The sequence below is a fragment of the Solea solea genome, chromosome 7, assembly GCF_958295425.1.
Source record: "Solea solea chromosome 7, fSolSol10.1, whole genome shotgun sequence".
In the NCBI taxonomy this organism is placed as follows: Eukaryota; Metazoa; Chordata; class Actinopteri; order Pleuronectiformes; family Soleidae; genus Solea; species Solea solea.
In genome coordinates, this window is record NC_081140.1 from 14,130,864 (window position 1) to 14,151,799 (window position 20,936).

General features: G+C 41.2%; 2 protein-coding genes across 4 annotated transcripts in view; one reads left to right on the plus strand and one right to left on the minus strand.

Annotated features, from left to right (window-relative positions):
- bloc1s3 (biogenesis of lysosomal organelles complex-1, subunit 3) overlaps positions 1 to 20,936 on the minus strand; it is a 56,997-nt gene that overhangs the window by 13,736 nt on the left and 22,325 nt on the right. The window contains exon 5 of one of the 2 annotated variants that reach the window (XM_058633601.1): positions 4,012 to 4,087. The exons of the other annotated variant lie outside the window; for it this stretch is intronic. Within the exon in view, the coding sequence (XP_058489584.1) occupies positions 4,012 to 4,087 (76 nt within the window). The remainder of the gene's footprint in view (positions 1 to 4,011; positions 4,088 to 20,936) is intronic. 2 annotated transcript variants of the gene reach the window in all.
- si:ch211-136a13.1 (HHIP-like protein 1) lies at positions 426 to 18,414 on the plus strand. 2 transcript variants are annotated; one of them, XM_058633595.1, is made up of 14 exons: positions 426 to 1,275; positions 7,222 to 7,486; positions 7,660 to 7,939; positions 8,024 to 8,149; positions 8,408 to 8,551; positions 10,110 to 10,222; positions 10,936 to 11,076; positions 11,484 to 11,558; positions 12,038 to 12,164; positions 12,341 to 12,486; positions 13,216 to 13,297; positions 13,562 to 13,644; positions 13,758 to 14,168; positions 15,690 to 18,414. In XM_058633595.1, exons 1-14 carry the CDS (start codon positions 964 to 966, stop codon positions 16,463 to 16,465), a joined length of 3,081 nt encoding a protein of 1,026 aa, XP_058489578.1. In that variant the 5' UTR covers positions 426 to 963; the 3' UTR covers positions 16,466 to 18,414. The 2 variants fall into 2 exon arrangements, with proteins under 2 accessions (XP_058489578.1, XP_058489580.1); XM_058633597.1 differs by having other exon boundaries at positions 13,758 to 14,102.

Consider the following 20,936-nt stretch of genomic DNA (forward strand, 5'->3'; position numbering starts at 1 on the left):
CTCTTTAACATAACACTTGGAATTGTTCCTGGAGAATCCATTGGGCTCTTCCTCCAGCACACGTTCTTCCTGACTCATCTGACCACACACACACACACACACACACACACACACACATTCACACACACACACACACACACACACACGCATGCACGCACGCACACACACACACACACTTTAGTGAGAGAGGGCCTGTCTGGAATTGGCAAAGACTGAAAGGAGGTCTGGGAATGCTGGAGGGGGGTGACAGTGGGAGGTGGGAGGATGGGGGGGGGGAGAGTTGCAACTTCAGGGCAATATAGACCACATGCTATGGGAAGGAATGCATGTGTCTTTGTAGGAGAGTGAACGAGCAGGGGAAAAAGAAGAGAGGAGGAGGAAAGAAGCGAGGAGGGAGGGATCTAAGCTCGGGCTGCAGCGTGGCTCTGTGTCTGAATGAAAGAACCTCTCTTCCTCTCTCTCTGTTTTCTGTCTGTCTCCGTGCATGGCTTATATCCGCTGCAGCAAGTGAGCACATGTACAGAGCAAACAACTCTCCAAACTGGAAGTAAATATTTTGCAGGGGCTCCAGCTGAAGGTGCCACTTTCACTTTCCAAATGGCTCTGTGAGCTGCATCTTTTCAAAAGGCTGGATTACGCTCTCAGAAATGTGACTGCGCGTTTTTGAGGACTGACTTGCATCCAGAGAACTATCATGTGATGGATGTTTCAATCTTCCGCTTCTGGGACATTTGAAACTTCATATCCTTTTCAGTTGCAGGTCAGGTGTGATTCTGAGTTGCCTGAAACCACAGGAACCTGGACCAGGCAACACACCTTAAGTTTCAGATCTTTGCTCGATGGACACTGGTGGAGATGTGTCTTGCACACTGCTCTAAACTATCACATACAAGCTGCTTAGACTGAACACATCACCGCATCAGATCCACACTTACCTGAACTGAAAGACAGCCTCTTTGCACTATGACCCCACAGATCTGTAATCTCGCCCCCCAGTGCATCCTACAGCACACCTCCCTCCCCTACCTACTTCTGTCTGTGCTACTATTGCTCCGTCAGGCCTGGTGGGGGAGCTGTCACCCACAGTGTTTGGACTTCAAACCCCCGTTTGAGCCCCGGCAGCCATTGGCCTTGTGTAAAGAGTACTCCAAGTTTGGTTGCTGTGATTTGGAGAAGGATGGGGAGCTGTTGTTGAAGTTTTACAGCATCATGGAGAACTTTGACCATTCAGGTTACGTCACCTGCGGCAAATACATACGCAGCCTTCTCTGCCAGGTAAGAGATAATCACTGTGTTTGATGTTTGGAGGCATACACGTGTACCTGACACCTAGCTAAACTAAAAAAAAAATACAACACACAATGATTTGTTGTGACTTTGCAGTCACAGATAATGGACATCTCTTATGAAAGGTGCAGACACAGCACTGACACCTGTTCATGCATCACACCAAGATGTCTTCCAGATGAGTGCAGTGGATAGATTATTTCAATTTAGCAGCATATATTCCTCTGGATTGTTGTTGATGGGTGATGGCGATGCCATTTGTATGTCAGTGGGACAAAATGCCCACACAAGTACAGTGACTAATGAAACATGTGGTTGATGGATTAAGTTTAATGGAGAAGTGATGTGACATCTGTTTCACACGCTTGGAACGAGCAAACCTCAGAGTTTGCTGGTAATAGTCTGTGTGAACTGAAATAATCCAAATAAGGCAGTGCAATGGAACATTTCAACCCTGGTTTGGTATCAGAACAAAAATGTATCATTTCACTGGAACATTACAACTCAAGTCACAGGAAACTATTTTAGCCATGCACTAGGGCTTTGTGAACCACTTTGCATTGTGGGGTGTGTTGTCCAGGTTTGGGGCTAGCAGTGTCTGAGGTGAACGTAAACGAAAGCTGTGAAGTCACTTAGACTGATTAGCATGCTTAAAAACAATAAGAGAGAAGGGGATTTACCGGTGTCTGGCAAAAAAACATGTGCAATGTTTCTACTCAAAAACAATATATGGACAGGACGCCTGTAATGACGTATTCCAACGCACATGCAGGACTTCTATATGAAGTTTTGCTGGGGTAACAGCTTCCACACGTCTTGGAAGACTTTCTTCAAGATTTCTATGGGAATTTGTGCCCATTCATTCTGTAGAGCATTTATGAAATCAGGCACTGATGTTGGACTGATGAAGGCCTGGCTCACAATCTTTGTTCCAATTCATCCCAAAGGTGCTTGATGGGGGTTGAGGTCAGGGCTCAGGTGCAGATCAGTCAAGTTCTTCCACACCAAACTCGTCAAATGGAAAATGGCCTTCCTTAAACAGTCTTGGTGTGTGAAGAGTTAAGACTGTGGAGATAAGGGGCTGAGCCCAAGCTCCTGAATTCAGTACTTAACAGGTGTGGCCAAATTGTCCATATAGTGTCTCACACACATAGACACAGTTCATCATGAATATGCAGGGCATTGGGAAAACTGCTTCTCTGGTAGTGTCTGTGGTGTTGCCACAAAATACTTAAAAAGTGTAATGGTTGGAATACTTTGAGCCTGTTAGCTGAACTCTGTATTACCCTTAGTTGTGGATGGGAAAACTAAATCTCATTGAAAGCAGGCAAAAAGTGGGCTCACATCACAAAAAAGTAAAGTCCTGTTCCAAATTTGGGTCGAGATTGTAATCTTAGTAAATGTTGTGGAACACTGACTCTTTCTATTTTCAAAATCACTAAATTTAAAATGTCTTATCTGAGCTTGCTAAACTAAGCCAAGCTTACTCACTGAGCGCAGCACCGAATTAGCCGCTGACTATGCAGCTCACATCCTTGATGTCAACACAAAACTGGCTGTGCAATTCTGGCAGTCAAAAACTTCATACAGTAAAGACGGTGACAAATCCTCTTACTCCGAAAATATCGGTTTGTCTCATTGTGGTAATTATATCCTGCTGCGGTTCTCTCTGAGCGGGGAGCAGGCTGCGTCTTGAGCATAATGACAGCACTGCAGCCCACATACGACTCGCAGTGGTCAGACTAGTTTGACTGAGTTCAGGACAATGAAGTAAGGAAAGCTTCTTTTTGACATCCCAAGCTATTTTAGCTCACAAACTCCACTGGATAAACAGAAGAAACCACTTGCCATACAGTTTATTCATTTCTGAAATTAGCACCATTATCCTGAAATTTACCTTAAAGGTAAACAAATGTGTTTCAGTCCTGAACCTTTTCTGTTCAGCCCAAAGAGGTTAGCAAAACAAAGTGGGCCATAACTCTAAAATATGTTGCTGTTTTTTTTGTTTTTTGGTGGTTGCTCCCAGGGCAATAGATGGATGTAAAAGAGGCCCTGAAAGTGGTCAAGGTTCTCCTATGTCAGGAAACTCATCTTGGATAAATCCACCACACTGAGGCCCCTCTGTTTCAGAAGCACCGCTGGAGCTTCCTCATATCAGTGACACAGGCCAAAGAGAAAGAGAGTGAGGCAAAGTGTGTGTGCATGTGGAAACGGGGGAGACTGTGGTAATCTCTTAGCTTAACTGACCAAACAAACAACAATTTCCTCCCGTGGCCTGGGGTACAGGATATGTAAAGTTCTTCCAAGAGCTGGACAGAGAAAGAGTAAACTGTACAACAACAAAAGCGAGATCAGAAATGTGAAAGAACCAAAAGAAATTACAATTTATCACAAAGACAGGGGAAGACTTTTAAGTGGCTGTTGATTTAATGCATCAGTAAACCACATAAGGTCCCTTAAAGGCATTTCGAGAAAAGTTAAATGGATTGTTTTGCTTGATGCTGGTAGTAAAGACAGCAACAGAAAGATGCAGACAACAAACGCCAAATACAGAGACGCATCCCCAACCCTACTCAAGCCATGCATTCAGATACAGCATCGTACCCTTGCTATGATTTATAGAACGGCTGTGGCAAGTTTCTCTTCTTTGTCTTTTGTTTTTGACTGCGCTCTGTCTCAATCTCTCTTTCATTTGAGGTCCAGTTAAAGTTAAAGGTCACTCACATTTGCCACGAGTCTTCTCTCTCTGTCTCCGCAGTAATAAAACATAGCCGTGTGGACCAGTCAGCATGATAGATGCCTGTAATAAAGACGGTAAAAAAAACTTTTATTTTATTCCTTCTCAAGTCTCAAGTCATTCTGTTCTTAACCCGGACACCAGAAACAACAAATTACAGTAGTTTGACGTGGCCACGCTTCTAGGGAGCAGCTGGCCTGGGTTTCCAGCATCGGTGGGTCAAGCAAGAACCTGTATTTATAATGGTCAATGGCATTTAAATGTTCAAATTTCCATAGCATTTCCTTTGTTAACCTATAAACCTTTTGAAACATCTTCGTCAACAACAATGTCATTCCGAATAATAAAGAAGATATATGTGTTCAGAAGTTCAGTCCACTTTCATCTGCTTTAATTAGCTCCAAACCTTTTTTTTTTTTTCGTCCACAGTTCCAGCAGCTCAGACTCAACACAGCCTTTGTTTTGCCCTGCAGAGCTGAAGCTGTTTCACAGGAGGCCTCTGATCTCGGCCCAACAATGCACTTTCATGTCCTGACAGCAATCCTCTGTCACAGTTAGCTCCCCGGGCTCTACATTGATCCAGTAATGTTAGAATTTATTTACGCAAAGCCAAAAATCACAATCGCATTCTTGACTCTTTTTGTTTAAAATAGCATGAGTTTGTCAATTGTTCATGGGGCCCAAACAAAAATGGTTGCTCAAATAAAGGAGATGACATGTCTCATAGTTAGAGGGCTAATGTTGGTCCTCTAAAACAGGGGTTTTGTTTAAAAAGTCCACTCTGAGCCCCGGTCTACACTGATGGTAAACCCTATCAATAGAAAAATTAAATGAGGTCATATAAAAGGACTTTATCACTCTTATCATTATACTTGTTTTGATATTTCGGTCTGTATTTGTTTACATTTTGTCAAGCTGATACCAACTACAGCCAAAATAGATATTAATGGCTCCGGTTTCATGTACACATGAATGTAGACAACTGTCACTGGATTTGTTTGAAAATGAAGAACATTTAAGTTTACATTATAGTATTGTAGCTACAAGGATCTTTAAATGAATGGTCTTTTCATATTATGGACAGCAGAGACAACGGCATCCTCAAAAGTCTTACTCACACTGAATACAGGGGTATGTGCGTCACCTCTGTTTTTAAATTTAAGAGGGAATTTAAGGAATGTGCAGTTTTTGATTAGAAGGTGAGATGACCTATGATGGAACCTCTGGAATCAGTGATGAGTTAAGTCGACAGCTCAGAACCGAGGAGAACTGAGACGTCATCGCAGATTCTGGCGAGCAGCGTGCCACGTCTGATAGTTAGTAAGCCTTGAGATAGTGTCTCAGGTCAAGGTGCCTGGTGCCTTGTTATGTAGGGAGGGAACCTTGAAAGGTGCCTAGTTTGTGTCTTATCCTAAGTTATGGCTGTTTATATTGAACACCAGGTCTGGTTCTAAGAAGATGTGAGTAATTCAGCTTAAAGATGATCATTTCCAGGAGTCTGGAGAGATCGTCTGCTGCTGAAGTCTGACATGCTGTAGTGTAAGAGATGGTCTTCTGTGGACCTTAGTTGTAACTAGTGGTTATTTGATCTCTGGCATCAGCAAGGCATATGCACTCAGACAAATGCCGGTCACTGGATATATGTTGTCTTTTTCAGAAGCATTCTCTGTAAAACCTAGAGCTGGTTGTGTGTAGAGAAAAATCCCAGTAGATATGAAAAACTTTCACATCTGGCACCAACAATGATGCCATGCCAAAATCAATCGTCTCCCTCATTCTGATACTGAGTTTCAGAGAGTCTAAATGCAATGATGTTGCTGCAATGTGATCGACTGATTAGATATTTGCATTAACAGGCATTGAAGTGTTAAATGTGCATGTTTAGGGCTGCAACTAAGCATGTTTTTTGAGAATTCACTGATCTGACAATTATTTTCTCAATAAATTGAGTAATCGTTTGGTCCATAAAATGTCAGACAACATCTCTTTTTACACCTGGAAATAATAATGTTCTCAAATGCCTTGTTTTGTCCACAAACCAAAATGATTCAGTTTTAATGATTTCTGAGTTATATGGCGTAAAAGACCTGCAGACCATATTCACATTTTATTTCTATAAAAAGTAACTCAAACCAATTAATTGATCATCAAAACAGTTGACAATTTCATTGATTAATCGACTGATAAATTGATTAATAAATCGATTAATCGAGTTACTGTTTCAGCCCTATCCAACTTTCCAATCCAACTTTATTTATAAAGCACTTCAAAAACAACAACAGCTGAAACAAAGTGCTGTACATCAGATCAATATTAATGTAATTAATCCAAAACAACAGACAAAGTTTCAAGCTTTAAACAACTGCAGTGATCACACTTTGAACAACTCCTGTGGTGAAGTTCTACCCTGTGACAAAGTACCGCTCAAACGTTGTGTCCTTGTGAAACAAAATACAACAACACATTGGCTTTCAAGGCCCCACAAAATAATCTGTTGAAGTTCTCATGTCACAAATAATATAAATGTTTGGCCTCCAGTTATTTTTTGTTGATGAAAACCCAAACATTCTTTGAAATTGTCTTCAACAAACTACAAGGAATTCTGACCCTTACCACCATTATGCGCCAAAGGCAGCTTGAGCATGTGCACTCGACCTACTCTCAAATATGGCATCGGTTGAGATTATGTCCGTTTTTTTTTCACATTTGTGCTCTGTTCAACAATATACTGTACGAGTAAAGCAGTGAAGTTGTGATGTATGTGCTCTGGGCGCTGCTTTCTGCTGATGACCTGATCTGGTGCTAAGTGAAAAAACACCAGTCGACCACGAGATGCTTTGGTTGCCGTGCCTCCGTTTGCCTGCTGCTCACTCTTCTGGGTGTGGACAGTGTGTGGTTGTGACTTAATAACGGAGTGGACTTCCCGGGATCCATTTATACCATGCGGCACTCAGACATGCCGTACATAAGCCAGGCCTAACCGGCTAGAGTGCGGAGCTGTGGCAAAATAAGTACACAAATTATCTTCTTATCTGATGCCCTTAACACTACCTCTGAGATATAAATCACCGTAATAGAAGGTTAATAAGTGTGGTAACTTAAACTCCACCACTGCCGGAAATATAAATAGACACTAGATAGACGTTTAATCAAAAAACTGCCGCTTTTGTGACTTCTTCGTACTTTTTCTCTCGCAGGAATGTTCTCCGTACGCTGCCCACCTGTACGATGCCGAGGATGCCAACACACCAATACGGATGATGCCTGGACTGTGTGGTGACTATTGCACCGACTACTGGCATCAGTGTCGATACACACTCAGTCTCCTCTTGGAGAACAGGGAGAACCCGCATCAGTTTGCCAACCTAACTGCAACGTTAGAAGAAGATCGCGGGAGGTTCTGCGACTATCTGGAGCTGAAGGACAAACAGTACTGCTATCCAAATGTGCTGACTAACACAGGTATAGAGTTCAGCACCAACTAACACCGATACACACAAGACCTGAAGTAACAGTAAGCATTAAACGTAACCGACATTAAGCACAGACCTTGAAAGACGTCGACATGGACTCAACTCATTCTCTGACGTAGTGTGCTCATGATGATCAACGAATCTTACTGCTTTCTTTCCCAGAGCTAAATGCTAACCTTGGCTCGGTACGTGAGAGTCCCAAAGGCTGTCTGGAGTTGTGTTTACAAGAGGTGGCCAACGGCCTCCGCAACCCTGTGGCCATGATCCATGCGGATGACGGAACTCACCGCTTCTTTGTGGCAGAGCAGCTGGGTTATGTGTGGGTGTATTTGGCTAACGGCTCCAGGATCGATCGGCCTTTCCTGAACCTCACGCGAGCCGTCCTCACGTCACCGTGGAACGGAGACGAGCGGGGATTCCTCTGCCTAGCCCTGCATCCAAGGTTCGTACTAGTTCAACTAGTGTTGGTTGGTTATACTCAAAATGTGACACAGCTTCTGAAACCTTTTACCTGTTGTCTGCCCAGGTTCACAACAGTCAGAAAAGCCTACGTGTACTACTCTGTGTCTGTCAAGAAGGAGGAGCGGATACGGATCAGTGAGTTCACGCTGTCAGCTCACGATGAAAACCAACTGGACCACTCCTCTGAGAGGTGAGAAGGTCACAATACTCTGTTTGAACTGCATATATCGGAACCTGTTAGAGCTTATGTATATGTATATACAATTCCTCCCACTGCACAAAAATGAAGCTAAAATATTCCTGAGGTCCTGCTGCGACAGGCTCTCAACCAATTCGAATTGTCTTAAATGTCAAACCATGACTTTTCAGGCAGCAACAGGTGTCAATTACGACGTTATATTATTGTTATATATGACGCGAGTATTTTCATCCTTCTTTCTTGCCACAGAACCATCCTTGAGGTGGTAGAGCCAGCATCCAATCATAACGGAGGACAGCTTCTGTTTGGCCACGACGGCTATCTGTACATCTTCATCGGTGATGGCGGTCGAGCCGGGGACCCCTTTGGAAAGTTTGGCAACTCGCAGAACAAGTAAATATTTACTGACAAATGACAAATAAGCCAATCTGAAATAAAATGCACTTCACATGGCCAGGAAAGGATTAATGGGTAATTCATTCTAAACATTTGCACTTCTTTCCAAGCTTCCAAGCTGCCTTTTAAAAACCCTTTTAAAATGAGATGTTGTCTGCGTGAACAGATGTCAGACAAACATCGAAGCCTAGTAAAAACAGCCAAGAATGAATGAATTCAAGTAAATTTCAGTTAAATAAAGAATTGGATTTATACAGAGCTTTAAATGTGGAACAACGAATCACAGTTGTTTAGAGGACCGCCCATCTACCACTTCCAATTATTTCTTCAAGAGTAGATATCAAATTAAGTGTATTCTGGAGCTAAGTTAGAAGACCTGAGTTGCATGTCTATTTTGAAATAAGAAGTGTTTAACACTGACACCACCGATGATTACTGCAGGGTCAGTGTCAAACAAAGTTTCTATTTCCTACAATGCACATTTGAACTACATAAAGGGTGGCAAAAAGTTGTTGTGTTGTTGCTGAAACCAACAGAAAAGACTCGTCTAGCACTATATTACATCAGCACTGATGCTGATGTAATGCAGCTGACAAGTCATAGAGAGAGAGGTGGCAGGATATCATTTATTTATGCCAAGAGCGTAAATGTATAGTTTGTGAAAGATTTTATTAAAGGGGCTGTAGGCGATCTTCTTTTCTTTTCTTTCCTGTGTTTGTAAACACGAGTCCCCTCTTAAACCACGCAACCTTTTCATCACATTATTTCATTTCATTCAAGACATAGGGTAGCCGTTTGCACACGGTGGCTTAAATGTTAATCACTGCCAAAGGACACAACATTTGACTGCTGACATACAGTACTGAGACACCAATTATTGAAAGAAAAAATGTCAATTGATATTACAGTCATGGAAAAAAATGATTCAATATTTCTTGTTTTTTTAAAATTCTGAGAGAAAAGCATTATTCTTTTATTTATTTTTATTTTTTCCCCCAGACAGTTATATTTGAGCTGTTTAGCTCGTTAGTTTCTTGTTGACACGCTGTATTAGCTATTCTGGGAGTGACAGAGGATTTAACCTGCCAAGTCTAATATTGACACTACACATTGCACTACACAGACTGCCACACACTGGTATGTGTAGCGGGGGAGAGAGTTGGAGTGCAGGAGTGGAAAGAGTGGAAAGAGTGGAAACGGGTATAAAGAGATAGCATTCAAGACACAGGGAGAAGACAGGTAAATGATGGGGGAGGATAACTCAAGACTGGAAAATGCTGAGAAAAGAAATATTAAGAGGGGAATAAAATGAGAAAAACAGAGATTTAGCTCCGGCAGACAAACTTAGAAAACTGTAGGTAAGAGTGGACATTGAATTAAAAGGAAATATTATAATTTTTTTCTATTGGAGGAATGATCAAGACCAGGTTGACAAACAAAGAATAAATAAGGGAAATAAATCAATGTTTTAGGTCAAGGCCTATTTTTTTTGACTGCCTTATAAAAAGGCAACTGAATCCTTCACTTTCTCTCACCTACACCTTGTGATGTATAGGTCAACACACCTTGGAAAGGCGCTGCGCATTGATGTCGACAACAATGATGATGGTGCTCCGTACAGCATCCCATCAGACAACCCGTTCCTGGGGGAGAAAGAAGCAAAACCAGGTAAAAAAAAAACCCCTCAAATTCTGTTTATTAAAGACTAAAGAATCTAGACTTACTTTTAGTCTTAAGAGCTCAAATAATGTGTTTTAATATTTCGTCAACTAAAGATATGTCACATCCTATGTTTGCCATTCCCAACACTTAAATGGAGTCATGAAGTACACATTTGGATCCACATAGTAATAGCAGCAGAGCAGGTTTTCTCAAGCATGAGCAACATCAATTATCAATTTTCCACAAATAATGGAAGGACACAAATAGGTCTACGTGGATCTGTGTTTTATTTTAAAATAGGCCTTCATAAGCCTACAGTGTTTTTTTTGTGTCAACCATTTTCTTTCTTGTAGTCCTTAAATTTCACAAATACAACAAACTGTACTAGTTATATTTATATATAAAACTCTATACATGATGTTATTTCCTTGTATGGGTCAAATAGTCCCCAGATGAATTACATTTGCGTGGGAGAGGGGTCAAAAATGGCTCTTCTGATACTAGAGGTTGCAGACCCCTGGTATAGAAAATGAATGTCTCACTAAACAGGGCCATTTTGAAAGAGTCAAACAACACGTCTTCAGGATGTGATGGATGCAAAATCACTATTCACCCCGGGATTGTGTGTGTTTCTGCAAACAGCTCCTAAAATGATTCATTCAGTCATTGCAAGGGAGGTATGCTATTTGTGTGAACGTGTAATTTTTTTTTCTTTGCAGAGATTTATGCATATGGAGTGCGCAACATGTGGCGTTGCTCTATCGACCGCGGTGACACTGCTACAGGGCGAGGCAGAGGCAGGATGTTCTGTGGTGATGTGGGCCAGAACAAATACGAAGAGGTGGATCTCATTGTTAAAGGTACCTGGATTTTAGATTTCAAGCAGCGTTTTGTCAGGGAGGAGGAGGGAAGATTACATCTTCATCATCACGTGTTGATGTTCACTCACTCAGTAACAGGAAATGGCTATCATTATCTACTCACAGCTCCACATCAAAGATGACTGCTCTCTCAGAGACCACACAGTCAGACAGTGAATCAGACGTCAGTTTAATCTCGGTCCGCTCCCTAACAATTACGGCCAACGGGCTCGGGTTGTGTTGAGCTCAAAAAAGTGCATGAAATAAACACGAAATTACACGTTTCTTCTCTCAGTCAAACAATAGTTCGGCGGGCCTGAAGGGACAGTTGCACTACATTTACTGCATTATATGAAAGCCTCTTTTTCCACGAGTACTTTACTAACTGAGTTACCGCACGTTTACAGGAGGGAACTATGGATGGAGAGCCAAGGAGGGCTTCAGCTGCTACGATCGCAAACTCTGTCAAAACTCATCTCTGGGTGAGTTGAACCTCTGAGTGCAAAACTGAATCTGATACTCCTACTGTAAACTCTGTGTAATAGATTAAAGATGTGAGCCATGGCTTCTTTTAATGAGCAACAGGATCTGTGTCTGTGCAAGGCTCTCTCCGTCATCCAGGTCATTGTATCTTCAGGGGTTTAGATAGAGGCAACTGGGCTGAAAAATGTCATGCAAGTGTTATTGACAACATATGCACATAAATCTCCCGAGAATGGCTGGAAAGTGTTTCAGCAAATGACGGGTCTACAGAATCCACAACTTATGTCACCTTGGTTAGTTTTTTAAGTGTTTTACGAGATGGTCTGCACTGAAATGACACATTATACCTCTCCATGAGCTACTTTCTACTCAGACTGGAGTACATCTTTAGACTGTTTATCCCAGGAAAGTTGCTCTCTTCTAACTCTGGTGTACATTATAACAACGATAACACTGAGCTCTTGTTATGTCTGTGTAGATGACGTCTTGCCGATCTTTGCCTACCCCCACAAGCTGGGCAAATCAGTGACAGGAGGATACATCTACAGGGGGTGTCAGATGCCCAACCTCAATGGACTCTATATCTTTGGGGATTTCATGAGTGGGTGAGTGTTTCCGTCTCATTCAATCATTTGAACATTTGCACGTGTGCCACTGCAACATCACGTGAGAATCATAGCTGGGGAAACACACTCAATAACTTAAACGCGAGTCACATGCATGCATTTCTGGGGTTCTACTTGTGCTGATGCGCGTCTACGTGTTTGTGTTTTCCGTTTAGGCGACTGATGTCTTTAAAAGAGAATGTCACCACAGGAGAGTGGCAGTACAATGAGATCTGCATGGGCGCCGACCAGACCTGCAGATTCCCCAAACTCATCAACAGTTATTATAAATACATCATCTCTTTTGCTGAGGATGAGGCAGGTAATACTGTGTGTGTCAAGCTGCCGAATATTTAAAAAAAATATATATAATTAAGAGGCATGCATTTGATTTAAAAAAGAGAGCAGAAATGTGCCAGTAAACCTTCATTACCATGGAATGACTTTAAATGGTGTGGATGCATTTTGAAGCGTGGTGATTATAATGACCCTCCCTGCAGTGCAAGTTTTACTGTTGTTAGCATTAACTTGCTCATAGTGATTCATTGAACTACTTTGCTTCAAGGCAACGTATAATTATTATATATAATTACGTGTTATTATAAATAATGAACAAGTGAATACGTGTCAGAGACTTGAAGGTCTTAATTTACTAAATTGACTCCGTTTCTGAGGATTTATATTGTTCCCAGAAAAGAAGCCTGTTTGACGTAGAATCTGGTTTTGATTAAAGTGAGTAAGCTGCTGACTTAGTGTGTTGCTCACATGCTGCTGACCTTGGAGTAATTCTTCCCCCCCATTTGAAGGAGCTTTGTAAATGATTTAAGTTGAAAAGTTAAAGCCAAGTCCAAAACCCCTTTGCTGTAAGACACTAGCTCTCATTTTTACATTTTGTGTCTTGTCTTCTTCTCCTTCTCTTCTCTTGCTCTTTTACTTCTCCGTACTCATTGCAAACATCTCCCTCTTCCACACTTTCTCCTCTCTATTGCCAAAATTATTGTTTTCCTGTCCCGCTATCTCCCCCTTTTATTTCCTCTGTCCATTTTTTTAGGTGAACTGTATTTCTTAGCCACGGGAGCCCCGAGTGCCACAGCCAGGGCAGGAGTTATCTACAAAATTATTGACCCATCCAGGTAGATAACTATTAAAGGTTTTTGTATTTACGTATCGTGTGTAATGAATGCTTTTTTGTACTTCTGATCACCTTGAGATAGCTTCTAGACTTTAATTTTGCACACACACCAATTAGTGATAGTGAATTTGACCTCTGCATTTAACCCATCCTTTTTACACACCAGTACTGTAACACACACAAGCCGGGTGCAGGAGCAGGGGTCATAACTTAAAATAACAAATATGTAATAGGTTGTTAACTTTGTTCTCTGTTGACCACACAGGCGAGCTCCACCAGGAAAATGCAGCATCAAACCGACACATGTTAATGTAAAGGGAAAACTGATTCACTTCTACCCCAAAGAAGGTAAATTATTCATTTAAATAACATGAATAATGTTTAATGTTGAAGGCTAACAAAAGTATGCCTTGTGGTTTAGTCGTATAAATATAGAATATATCTTTTTCTGGGGTTTGCAGAGTTTGTCATCAACAAGAAACCGACCACGACACCTGTTCCCACGACGACCACAAGGAGATCAACAACAACAACAAAGAAATCGCCAAGAAAACCCATAATAATAATAAAGCCGCCAATGCCAACAAGAAAGACAAAAACACAGCTGCCGCCACCACCACCAACGACAGCGACAAGAAAACCAACAATGCAGACAACAAGAAAAACAACGACAAAGGCAACATCCCCAACAGCGTCAACCATAAAAGCAACAATAAAAACAGCCGCCGCGACAATTAAACCAACAACATTACCCACCACTGTCCAGCTGGCCATGGAAACAACTCCCGCCACAACCACACCCACTGGTAGGGCTACTGGTGCGCCTGTTTCCCAAACCAGCTCCACTCATCACGTTACTCCTAACTTAAATGGTAACTCAGCTACTAGGTCCAGTATGTACCCAACCACTAAGTCCACTGTTAGTCGTAATGTTAAACCCACCAGTCAACCAGAGCAGATCTCGCCTCGGGGAGAAGCCACTCGTTTTAAACCAGGTTTCTTCTTCTTCGCTCCAATTCTATTTTACGCTTTCGCACGATAATTGCTACATTAGCATTTCTGCATTTTCAAATGGAATATTTTTCAACGGATGAAATCACGCCACTTGTAGAATAATTACAATAATAGTAGAGTATAATTAGTAAACTATTTACATTCCTGCTGCAATTTAGTGGCTACAAGTTTCCATTGTAATCTGCCTTATGATGCAAATATATGAAAAGAAAACCATGTAAATACTGCTGGGGGACACTTTTGCTCCAATGATTTAATCTATACGTCATACTGCAGGGTAGAATTGACCTTTACTGTAGTGCATTGTAGCATGATGAAATCTGTCAACATGTTCTGATTGCTAGAGAACATGAACATGGACTAACTAGCTCTGAAGTCGTTTTTATAAATATATAAATGACAAAAAAGCAAGTGGGGTTCATTGGTAAATAACTAATGTATTTATTTTAAATTATTCTGTCGGTTGTTTTGCACAGCGGTGTAAACTGGTTTGCAATCTCGCAAAATGACTGAATTCAAAATCATTGTTTTAAATTATGATTGAGTTATCTATTAATTTCTTTAATTTAAATGTATTTTACCAGTGATACATACATGTATATTCTCTCAAACAGGTAATTATGTCATAAAAGTTTGCTCTTTAACGTATCAGACTTTGCACTTTGCATCATCTCACTGGAGGTTTTCACCAAAAACACAATTTTCTTTTTTTTTAATGTCGAAGACTTTAATGTTAATTGGTAACTTAACTATTGGATATGTTATTCATTAATAATGATAATGGTGATGACCCATTTGCACGATAATATATCAAACTCAGGTACAGTGGAATTAGCTGACGTGGCCTTCTTCCCAAAATTTAATTTCCGCCTTGTGTTCTTCTTTGGCTGGTACAAGAGGCTATAGCAGGGTAAACGGTGCTTATCATTGTGTCAAATATTTGCACTATACGTTAAGTTAAATCAGGTACATTGGCCTTATTTATTTTGAATAAATGGTTCTGCATCAGCCTTCAGTTTGGACAATCGTCTTTGTGTGTCTGTGTTTACATCTCTCCTCCCTACATTCATAGAGTTATTATTTTTTCAATGGCTTCAGAACTATTTTAAGAGGTGTAGTTTTGTACTTTCTTGCTAAGAAAAAGACGAGGAGAACAATACCATTGTTTGTCCTGTATAAATGTTGTTAGCCAATAAGCTTCGCTTAGCATAACGGGGAGATGCTAAGCGGGAAAGTTTGGACAGAGCAAAGCTTATTCTCGTTGCCAGTCTTTGTGTTAACCATCTACACCATATCTATCGTATAGTTGTGTATTCCTTTAACGTATTGTTAAACTATATTTTTTTTAAATAAAGAGGGTGATTCTGTGTCTTCCTCAGGTTATCGCACAACCGTCATGACTGCAGTCTCCGCTAAGATTGCTCAAACCTCAATCATCATCACAAGTCCAACAAGGAGACACGGGAGACCCCTTCAGTATTCACTTAGTACCACCTTCCAACCATTAACCTCACCGCAGGTTCGTCCTTCTCCATCCATACCATCCTCCAAACAAACCCAGGTGGCTCTGGGATCTACACGTTACCCTGAGCGTCCTGCATCGTGGGCCACACCTCGTCCACCTCACTGGAACCTCAAACCCACCGCGACCTCCTACAAGCCCCAGAGAACACCAGTCAACACCACCATGTCTAAAGCACAAGGAGGGGAGAAGCTGTGGCTCAGACAGAAGCTGGGAACTACTGGTGAGGGCAACCAGGTATATAAGAGGCCCAGAGGAAGAGGTAGAGGTCATGTTTACGTAAGAGGACGGGGAGGTAGAAAGCTGAGGGCTGGCTCAGTGCGACTGGTGAGCACCGGCGGCTTATCAGATCGAGGTAGAGTGGAGATCTTTATCCGCGGAGAGTGGGGGACAGTGTGCGATGACCTTTTCACCAGCAAGGCAGGCACCGTCGTGTGTCGACAGCTCGGCTTCACGACAGCATTGGCGGTGATGAAGCGGGCCGCACTGGGGGAGGCAGACAGCAGCGTCAGGATCATGCTGGACGACGTGGAGTGTGAGGGCGGGGAGCGATCGCTGTTGGAGTGCAAGAGATCCAAAGTTGGGAAACATAACTGCTCACATGGGGAAGATGTGGGAGTGATCTGCGGTTAGCGCAGCAAGGTGAAAAGTAGGAAACCACGGGGAGGAAAGGGGGAGACTGTGGGGTCATGTATGGTACTGTCACACATTATAAGTGACTGCAGTAGGAAGGGGAAAGCAGAGAAGACGAGCGTATTTGAAGCCATAAAAAACTGCACATGATAAAACATGAATGTTCAACAGAATTTGCCAACATTTCCATGAACTGTATTTTGTTATTTGCCTTTGTTGTATATTGTTTCCAACTGCTAAATGCTGAAATGTCCACCTTTATGTTATCTTATAAGTCTTGCTATTCACTTTGAACAAAGTAAAGGACAGTGCAGAAGGTATATATCCTACCCAAGGCTCCTCTTGGCCTGATGTGATGTTAATTTGATCATTGAACATTCTCTAAACTGTAACAAACTGTAGGAACTAATGTTAACCCAGTGACTAAGTCAAGGAAATCTGCTGAACTCATCTTAGGGAACTTTCACACCAGAGTTGTTTGGTCTGCTTTAAACGGACCAGAGTTTGTTTCCTCGGATAGTCCGCTTTGTTTGGGCGGGTGTGAAAGCTCATCCGAACTCTGGTGCGGACCAAACAAGCCTGAAAACGTGGGTCTCGGTTCGCTTGCAAGCGAAGGGAAATGTAAACGGACTATCCAGCAAACCAAAGACAGGAAGTGAATCAAATAGTCCGCTGCCTTGTCTGTCGCTCATACTGGGCAGCGTCTTGTGAAAAGCCAATTAGGTTTGAACACCAAACTAAAAACAGAAACCTCAAGACTGCATACATTTGGTGTTGCTCCATTGTTTGCTCTTGTGGTGAACATGCCGACTGAAGGGCATGGATTTCCATTTTCAGTCCTGGCCAATTGATGAGGTTTTCTTCTTCCTCATGCATTTTTTCATCCTGGCCAGTGCTTGTTTCAGCCCCGCTTACAAAAGTGCAGTGTGAAAGTGAACCAAACAAAGGTGTGAAATTTTTCGGCATCCCCCCACCCACCACCCAGTCGAACCGAGTCCCCCAGACTATGCTGGTGTGAATGCATCCTTAAACTCAATTGTTACCAGACCCAGACCTCTGGCTCCAAGTTGCAGGCAGAGTCATTTTAAACTCAACAACAGCAACAACTTCTGCCAAATCAAGTCCTTTCAATGGAATTGCAGCAATCAGAGAAATTACTTGCACAGAAATGCGTACTTTGCATATTCACACAAGTGCAACCATCACATTTTACAACAATGTTAATCCATTGTGCTAAAGTGTAAACTGCTCCACATTTCACTATAGTCCTGTCAATAATTTCATGGGAATAAGACAGTGAAATTGCATTCCCTAGAAATAACAGTATTACCTGTGTGATTAGGGAGCAAAGTATTCTCCATAGTCAGTGTCTCTTGTTCATTCATTCATTCATTCATTCATTCATTGTCTACCGCTTTATCTTCCACTTGAGGGTCGCAGGGTCACTGGTGCCAATCCCAGCTGACATGGGGCGAAAGACAGGGTATCACCCGGCCATTGCAAGACCAACACAGAGACAAACAACCATTCACTGTCATACTCACACCTACAGACACTTTAGAATGTCCAATCAACCTCTGCATGTTTTTGGACCGTGGGAGGAAACCAGATGTGTGTAATGTGAAAATGTTAACTGACCACAAACTTGTCAAAATACAATTAGCTGGCTTTGGACAGACCCTTAATAATCCATCATTTCTGTTTACATTTTACGTGTGAAAAGTTGCACAGTCCTGTTCAAATAGTCAATAGTTTTTATTGCATCATTTCAGCAGGTCTATTTTGTTTTTTGCATTCTGATACTATTTTGAATGTAGTTTAAAAAAAAATTCAGCAAAATGCTGGACTTTCTGTGTGATGGATGTAAGAAAAAAACATGTCCAGTTTTATATAAAGGGATTGAACAGCACAGAGTGTCTATGATATGAATAAAGTTAACCGCAAAGTGATGATTTTGTACTTTTCTTTTACTCTTTTACACTCACCAGTGATTGCTTGTGTTCCACCAGTTACACACATGTGGCCATGCAGAGAATTAGTAAAAGGGGTAATTAAAGTGTTTGGGAGAAGATCCCATACAGGCATTTAAAATATTCAACGACATTGTGCTATGTATTTTTGTGGGTGAAGAGGTCCAGCGGCTCTGCCGTCATTCACATTCAGGTCAGGAATCACATGTCCACGGCATGGCATCGACTATAAAAGATACATGACAGATGCCTGACTTTACAGGCGTCTGACATGACTTTACAATAATAATAATATGATCCTGAAACTGGAAGTTCTGGTTTCTTTTCCTTTTTAGTTTTGGATTTATACATTTGTATAGTAAGTGTAGAACCAATGAAACCTATTGACATAACATGACTTGATGTAACTTATGTGTGAGCACCACATTTTGTTTATGTCTGCAATAGCAAGGAGTGAGTGACTGGGTGTCAGTGTGAGTGTTATACAAGAGCTGAGAAATAGTGATCTACATTTTTTTTAAAACTCAGAGACAGACGGACAAACAAGGCCATCACTTTTCTTCTACTTGTCGACCAGAGGGAGGCAGTCATGTACCAGATTTCAGCCACACCAGTCACTGAAATCTATGGACTAATGAACAAACTGAGCAACGCTGATCAGAGCCACAATCAAGTCATCACTTCACAGATGTGTACATTAATGTCTGAAATACATTATTATAAATTAGAAAAAAATGTAATTACATATACAATCATGAGATAAGATCAGATAATCCTTCATTAGTCCCACAATGAGGACAAAGGTAATAAAATAATAAACATAAGCATTTCCACATCTATGAATGTAAAATATGGGAAGATATAGATGATTAAGTTGATAAAAATCTAATAGACTATAGAGAATATACTTTAAGTAACCATAATACGAGCTTAATATTTACAGTGTAAACCAGGATTGCAATGGTGTAAATTGACATTGTATACTGCACATATTGAGGACTTGGAGGGGAAGGTGAAGATTTAGCTTGATGCTCATTCATGTATTTAAAATGTTATGTTTTTGATTTTTTTCTTCAGTCAGTCACTGAAGAGACTACCATCCAAACACTGATAAGAAAATGCTTTAGTGAGCCGATCACAGCTGTTCATAATGTTCTCTACTGTGTCAACTAAAACCCTCCAGAAAAAAACCAAAAAACTTTTGTTTTTATTTCATGGCGTAAGCTGACTGAAGCCATACGGCCCAGGGAATGAGATTCAGATGCCAAATGAGCTGCACACAGAAACACTCTCTCATCTGAGCAGCTTTGGTTGTGCACATTTCTCCATCCAGAACCTGAAAATGCAGTGACCAGCATTTGTAAAGATTATGTCAGAGTCAGGCTGATTAGTGGTGTTTTCACAACACCACTCATTTCAATAGGGATTTGAGGGAATAACGTACAAGTCTTTGATTAGCCCTTTTTGACCAATATTTTACCTCAAGCACTCACTGGCCACAAGCATATCTATGGCACAGATGATACACTGTGAGCAACGATCCACGATATATCATCCTGCAGTCTCTAATGTCAACACAAGGGTGAGCCAAAGCTGTGTAGTTAATTAAATATGTACACAACATTGTCTCTTCTGCTGTTTGCCCACATTTATACAAAAAAAACATGCATATACAGTGTATGCATCCATGTGGGGGAATAAGTTAACACTGAAATCCAGATGTGCACATGCATTTTACACAGCTGGCATGATAAAGATAAAAAATACAATGTGTGCATGTGTGTGTAGGGGGATCATCAACTTCTCAGACAGAATTCATGTTGTATCGATTTGGACAAATAAAAAGTGAATACTAGGGAAGAACTCAGGGAAGGTTCTGCATTCTACATTATTTGTAGCAAAAAATATAATATAATACAATAAACACTTACATTAATCTGATATCAAATGACACTAAATTATAATATATATGTAAGCTATTTTTCTGATTGATACTGTATATGCTTTATTATATGAGACTTCAAAAGACCTTGAAGCAAGTCAAACCAAACCTAATGGAGACTTTAATTAAATAGATGGTGGCTTAAAAAGCATTTAGTACACAAAAAGTACACGCACACGCACATGCACACGCACACGCACACGCACACACACACACACACCCACACCCACACCCACACACACACACGCACACACACACACACACACACACACACACGTGTGCACACTTACATGACAACAACTCCTGGACCACAGTTGCCACCTCTATAAAGTATTTAGTAGGATCAACCACTGTCACTTCTGCTTCTCTGTACTTCATCCAACATGTACAGTGCATTTATGCATACTGAATGTGGGAATATTTGTATGAACATGGCCTAGAATAGATCATAAACTTAGCATAAGTTACATAGGACGTAGAACCAGGTCGCAAACCTGGATCTTCTTGCTGTAAGACAACAGGGCTACCGTAGCTACAACTCTTATATATACTCGTTATA

Bases quoted from the DNA above. Each gene is read 5' to 3' on its own strand.
- si:ch211-136a13.1 (XM_058633595.1), top strand. From the start codon at position 964: ATGACCCCACAGATCTGTAATCTCGCCCCCCAGTGCATCCTACAGCAC. The intron at 7,940-8,023 runs GTTCGTACTAGT...TTGTCTGCCCAG, and splicing joins TGCCTAGCCCTGCATCCAAG to GTTCACAACAGTCAGAAAAG. The intron at 8,552-10,109 runs GTAAATATTTAC...TGTGATGTATAG, and splicing joins TTTGGCAACTCGCAGAACAA to GTCAACACACCTTGGAAAGG.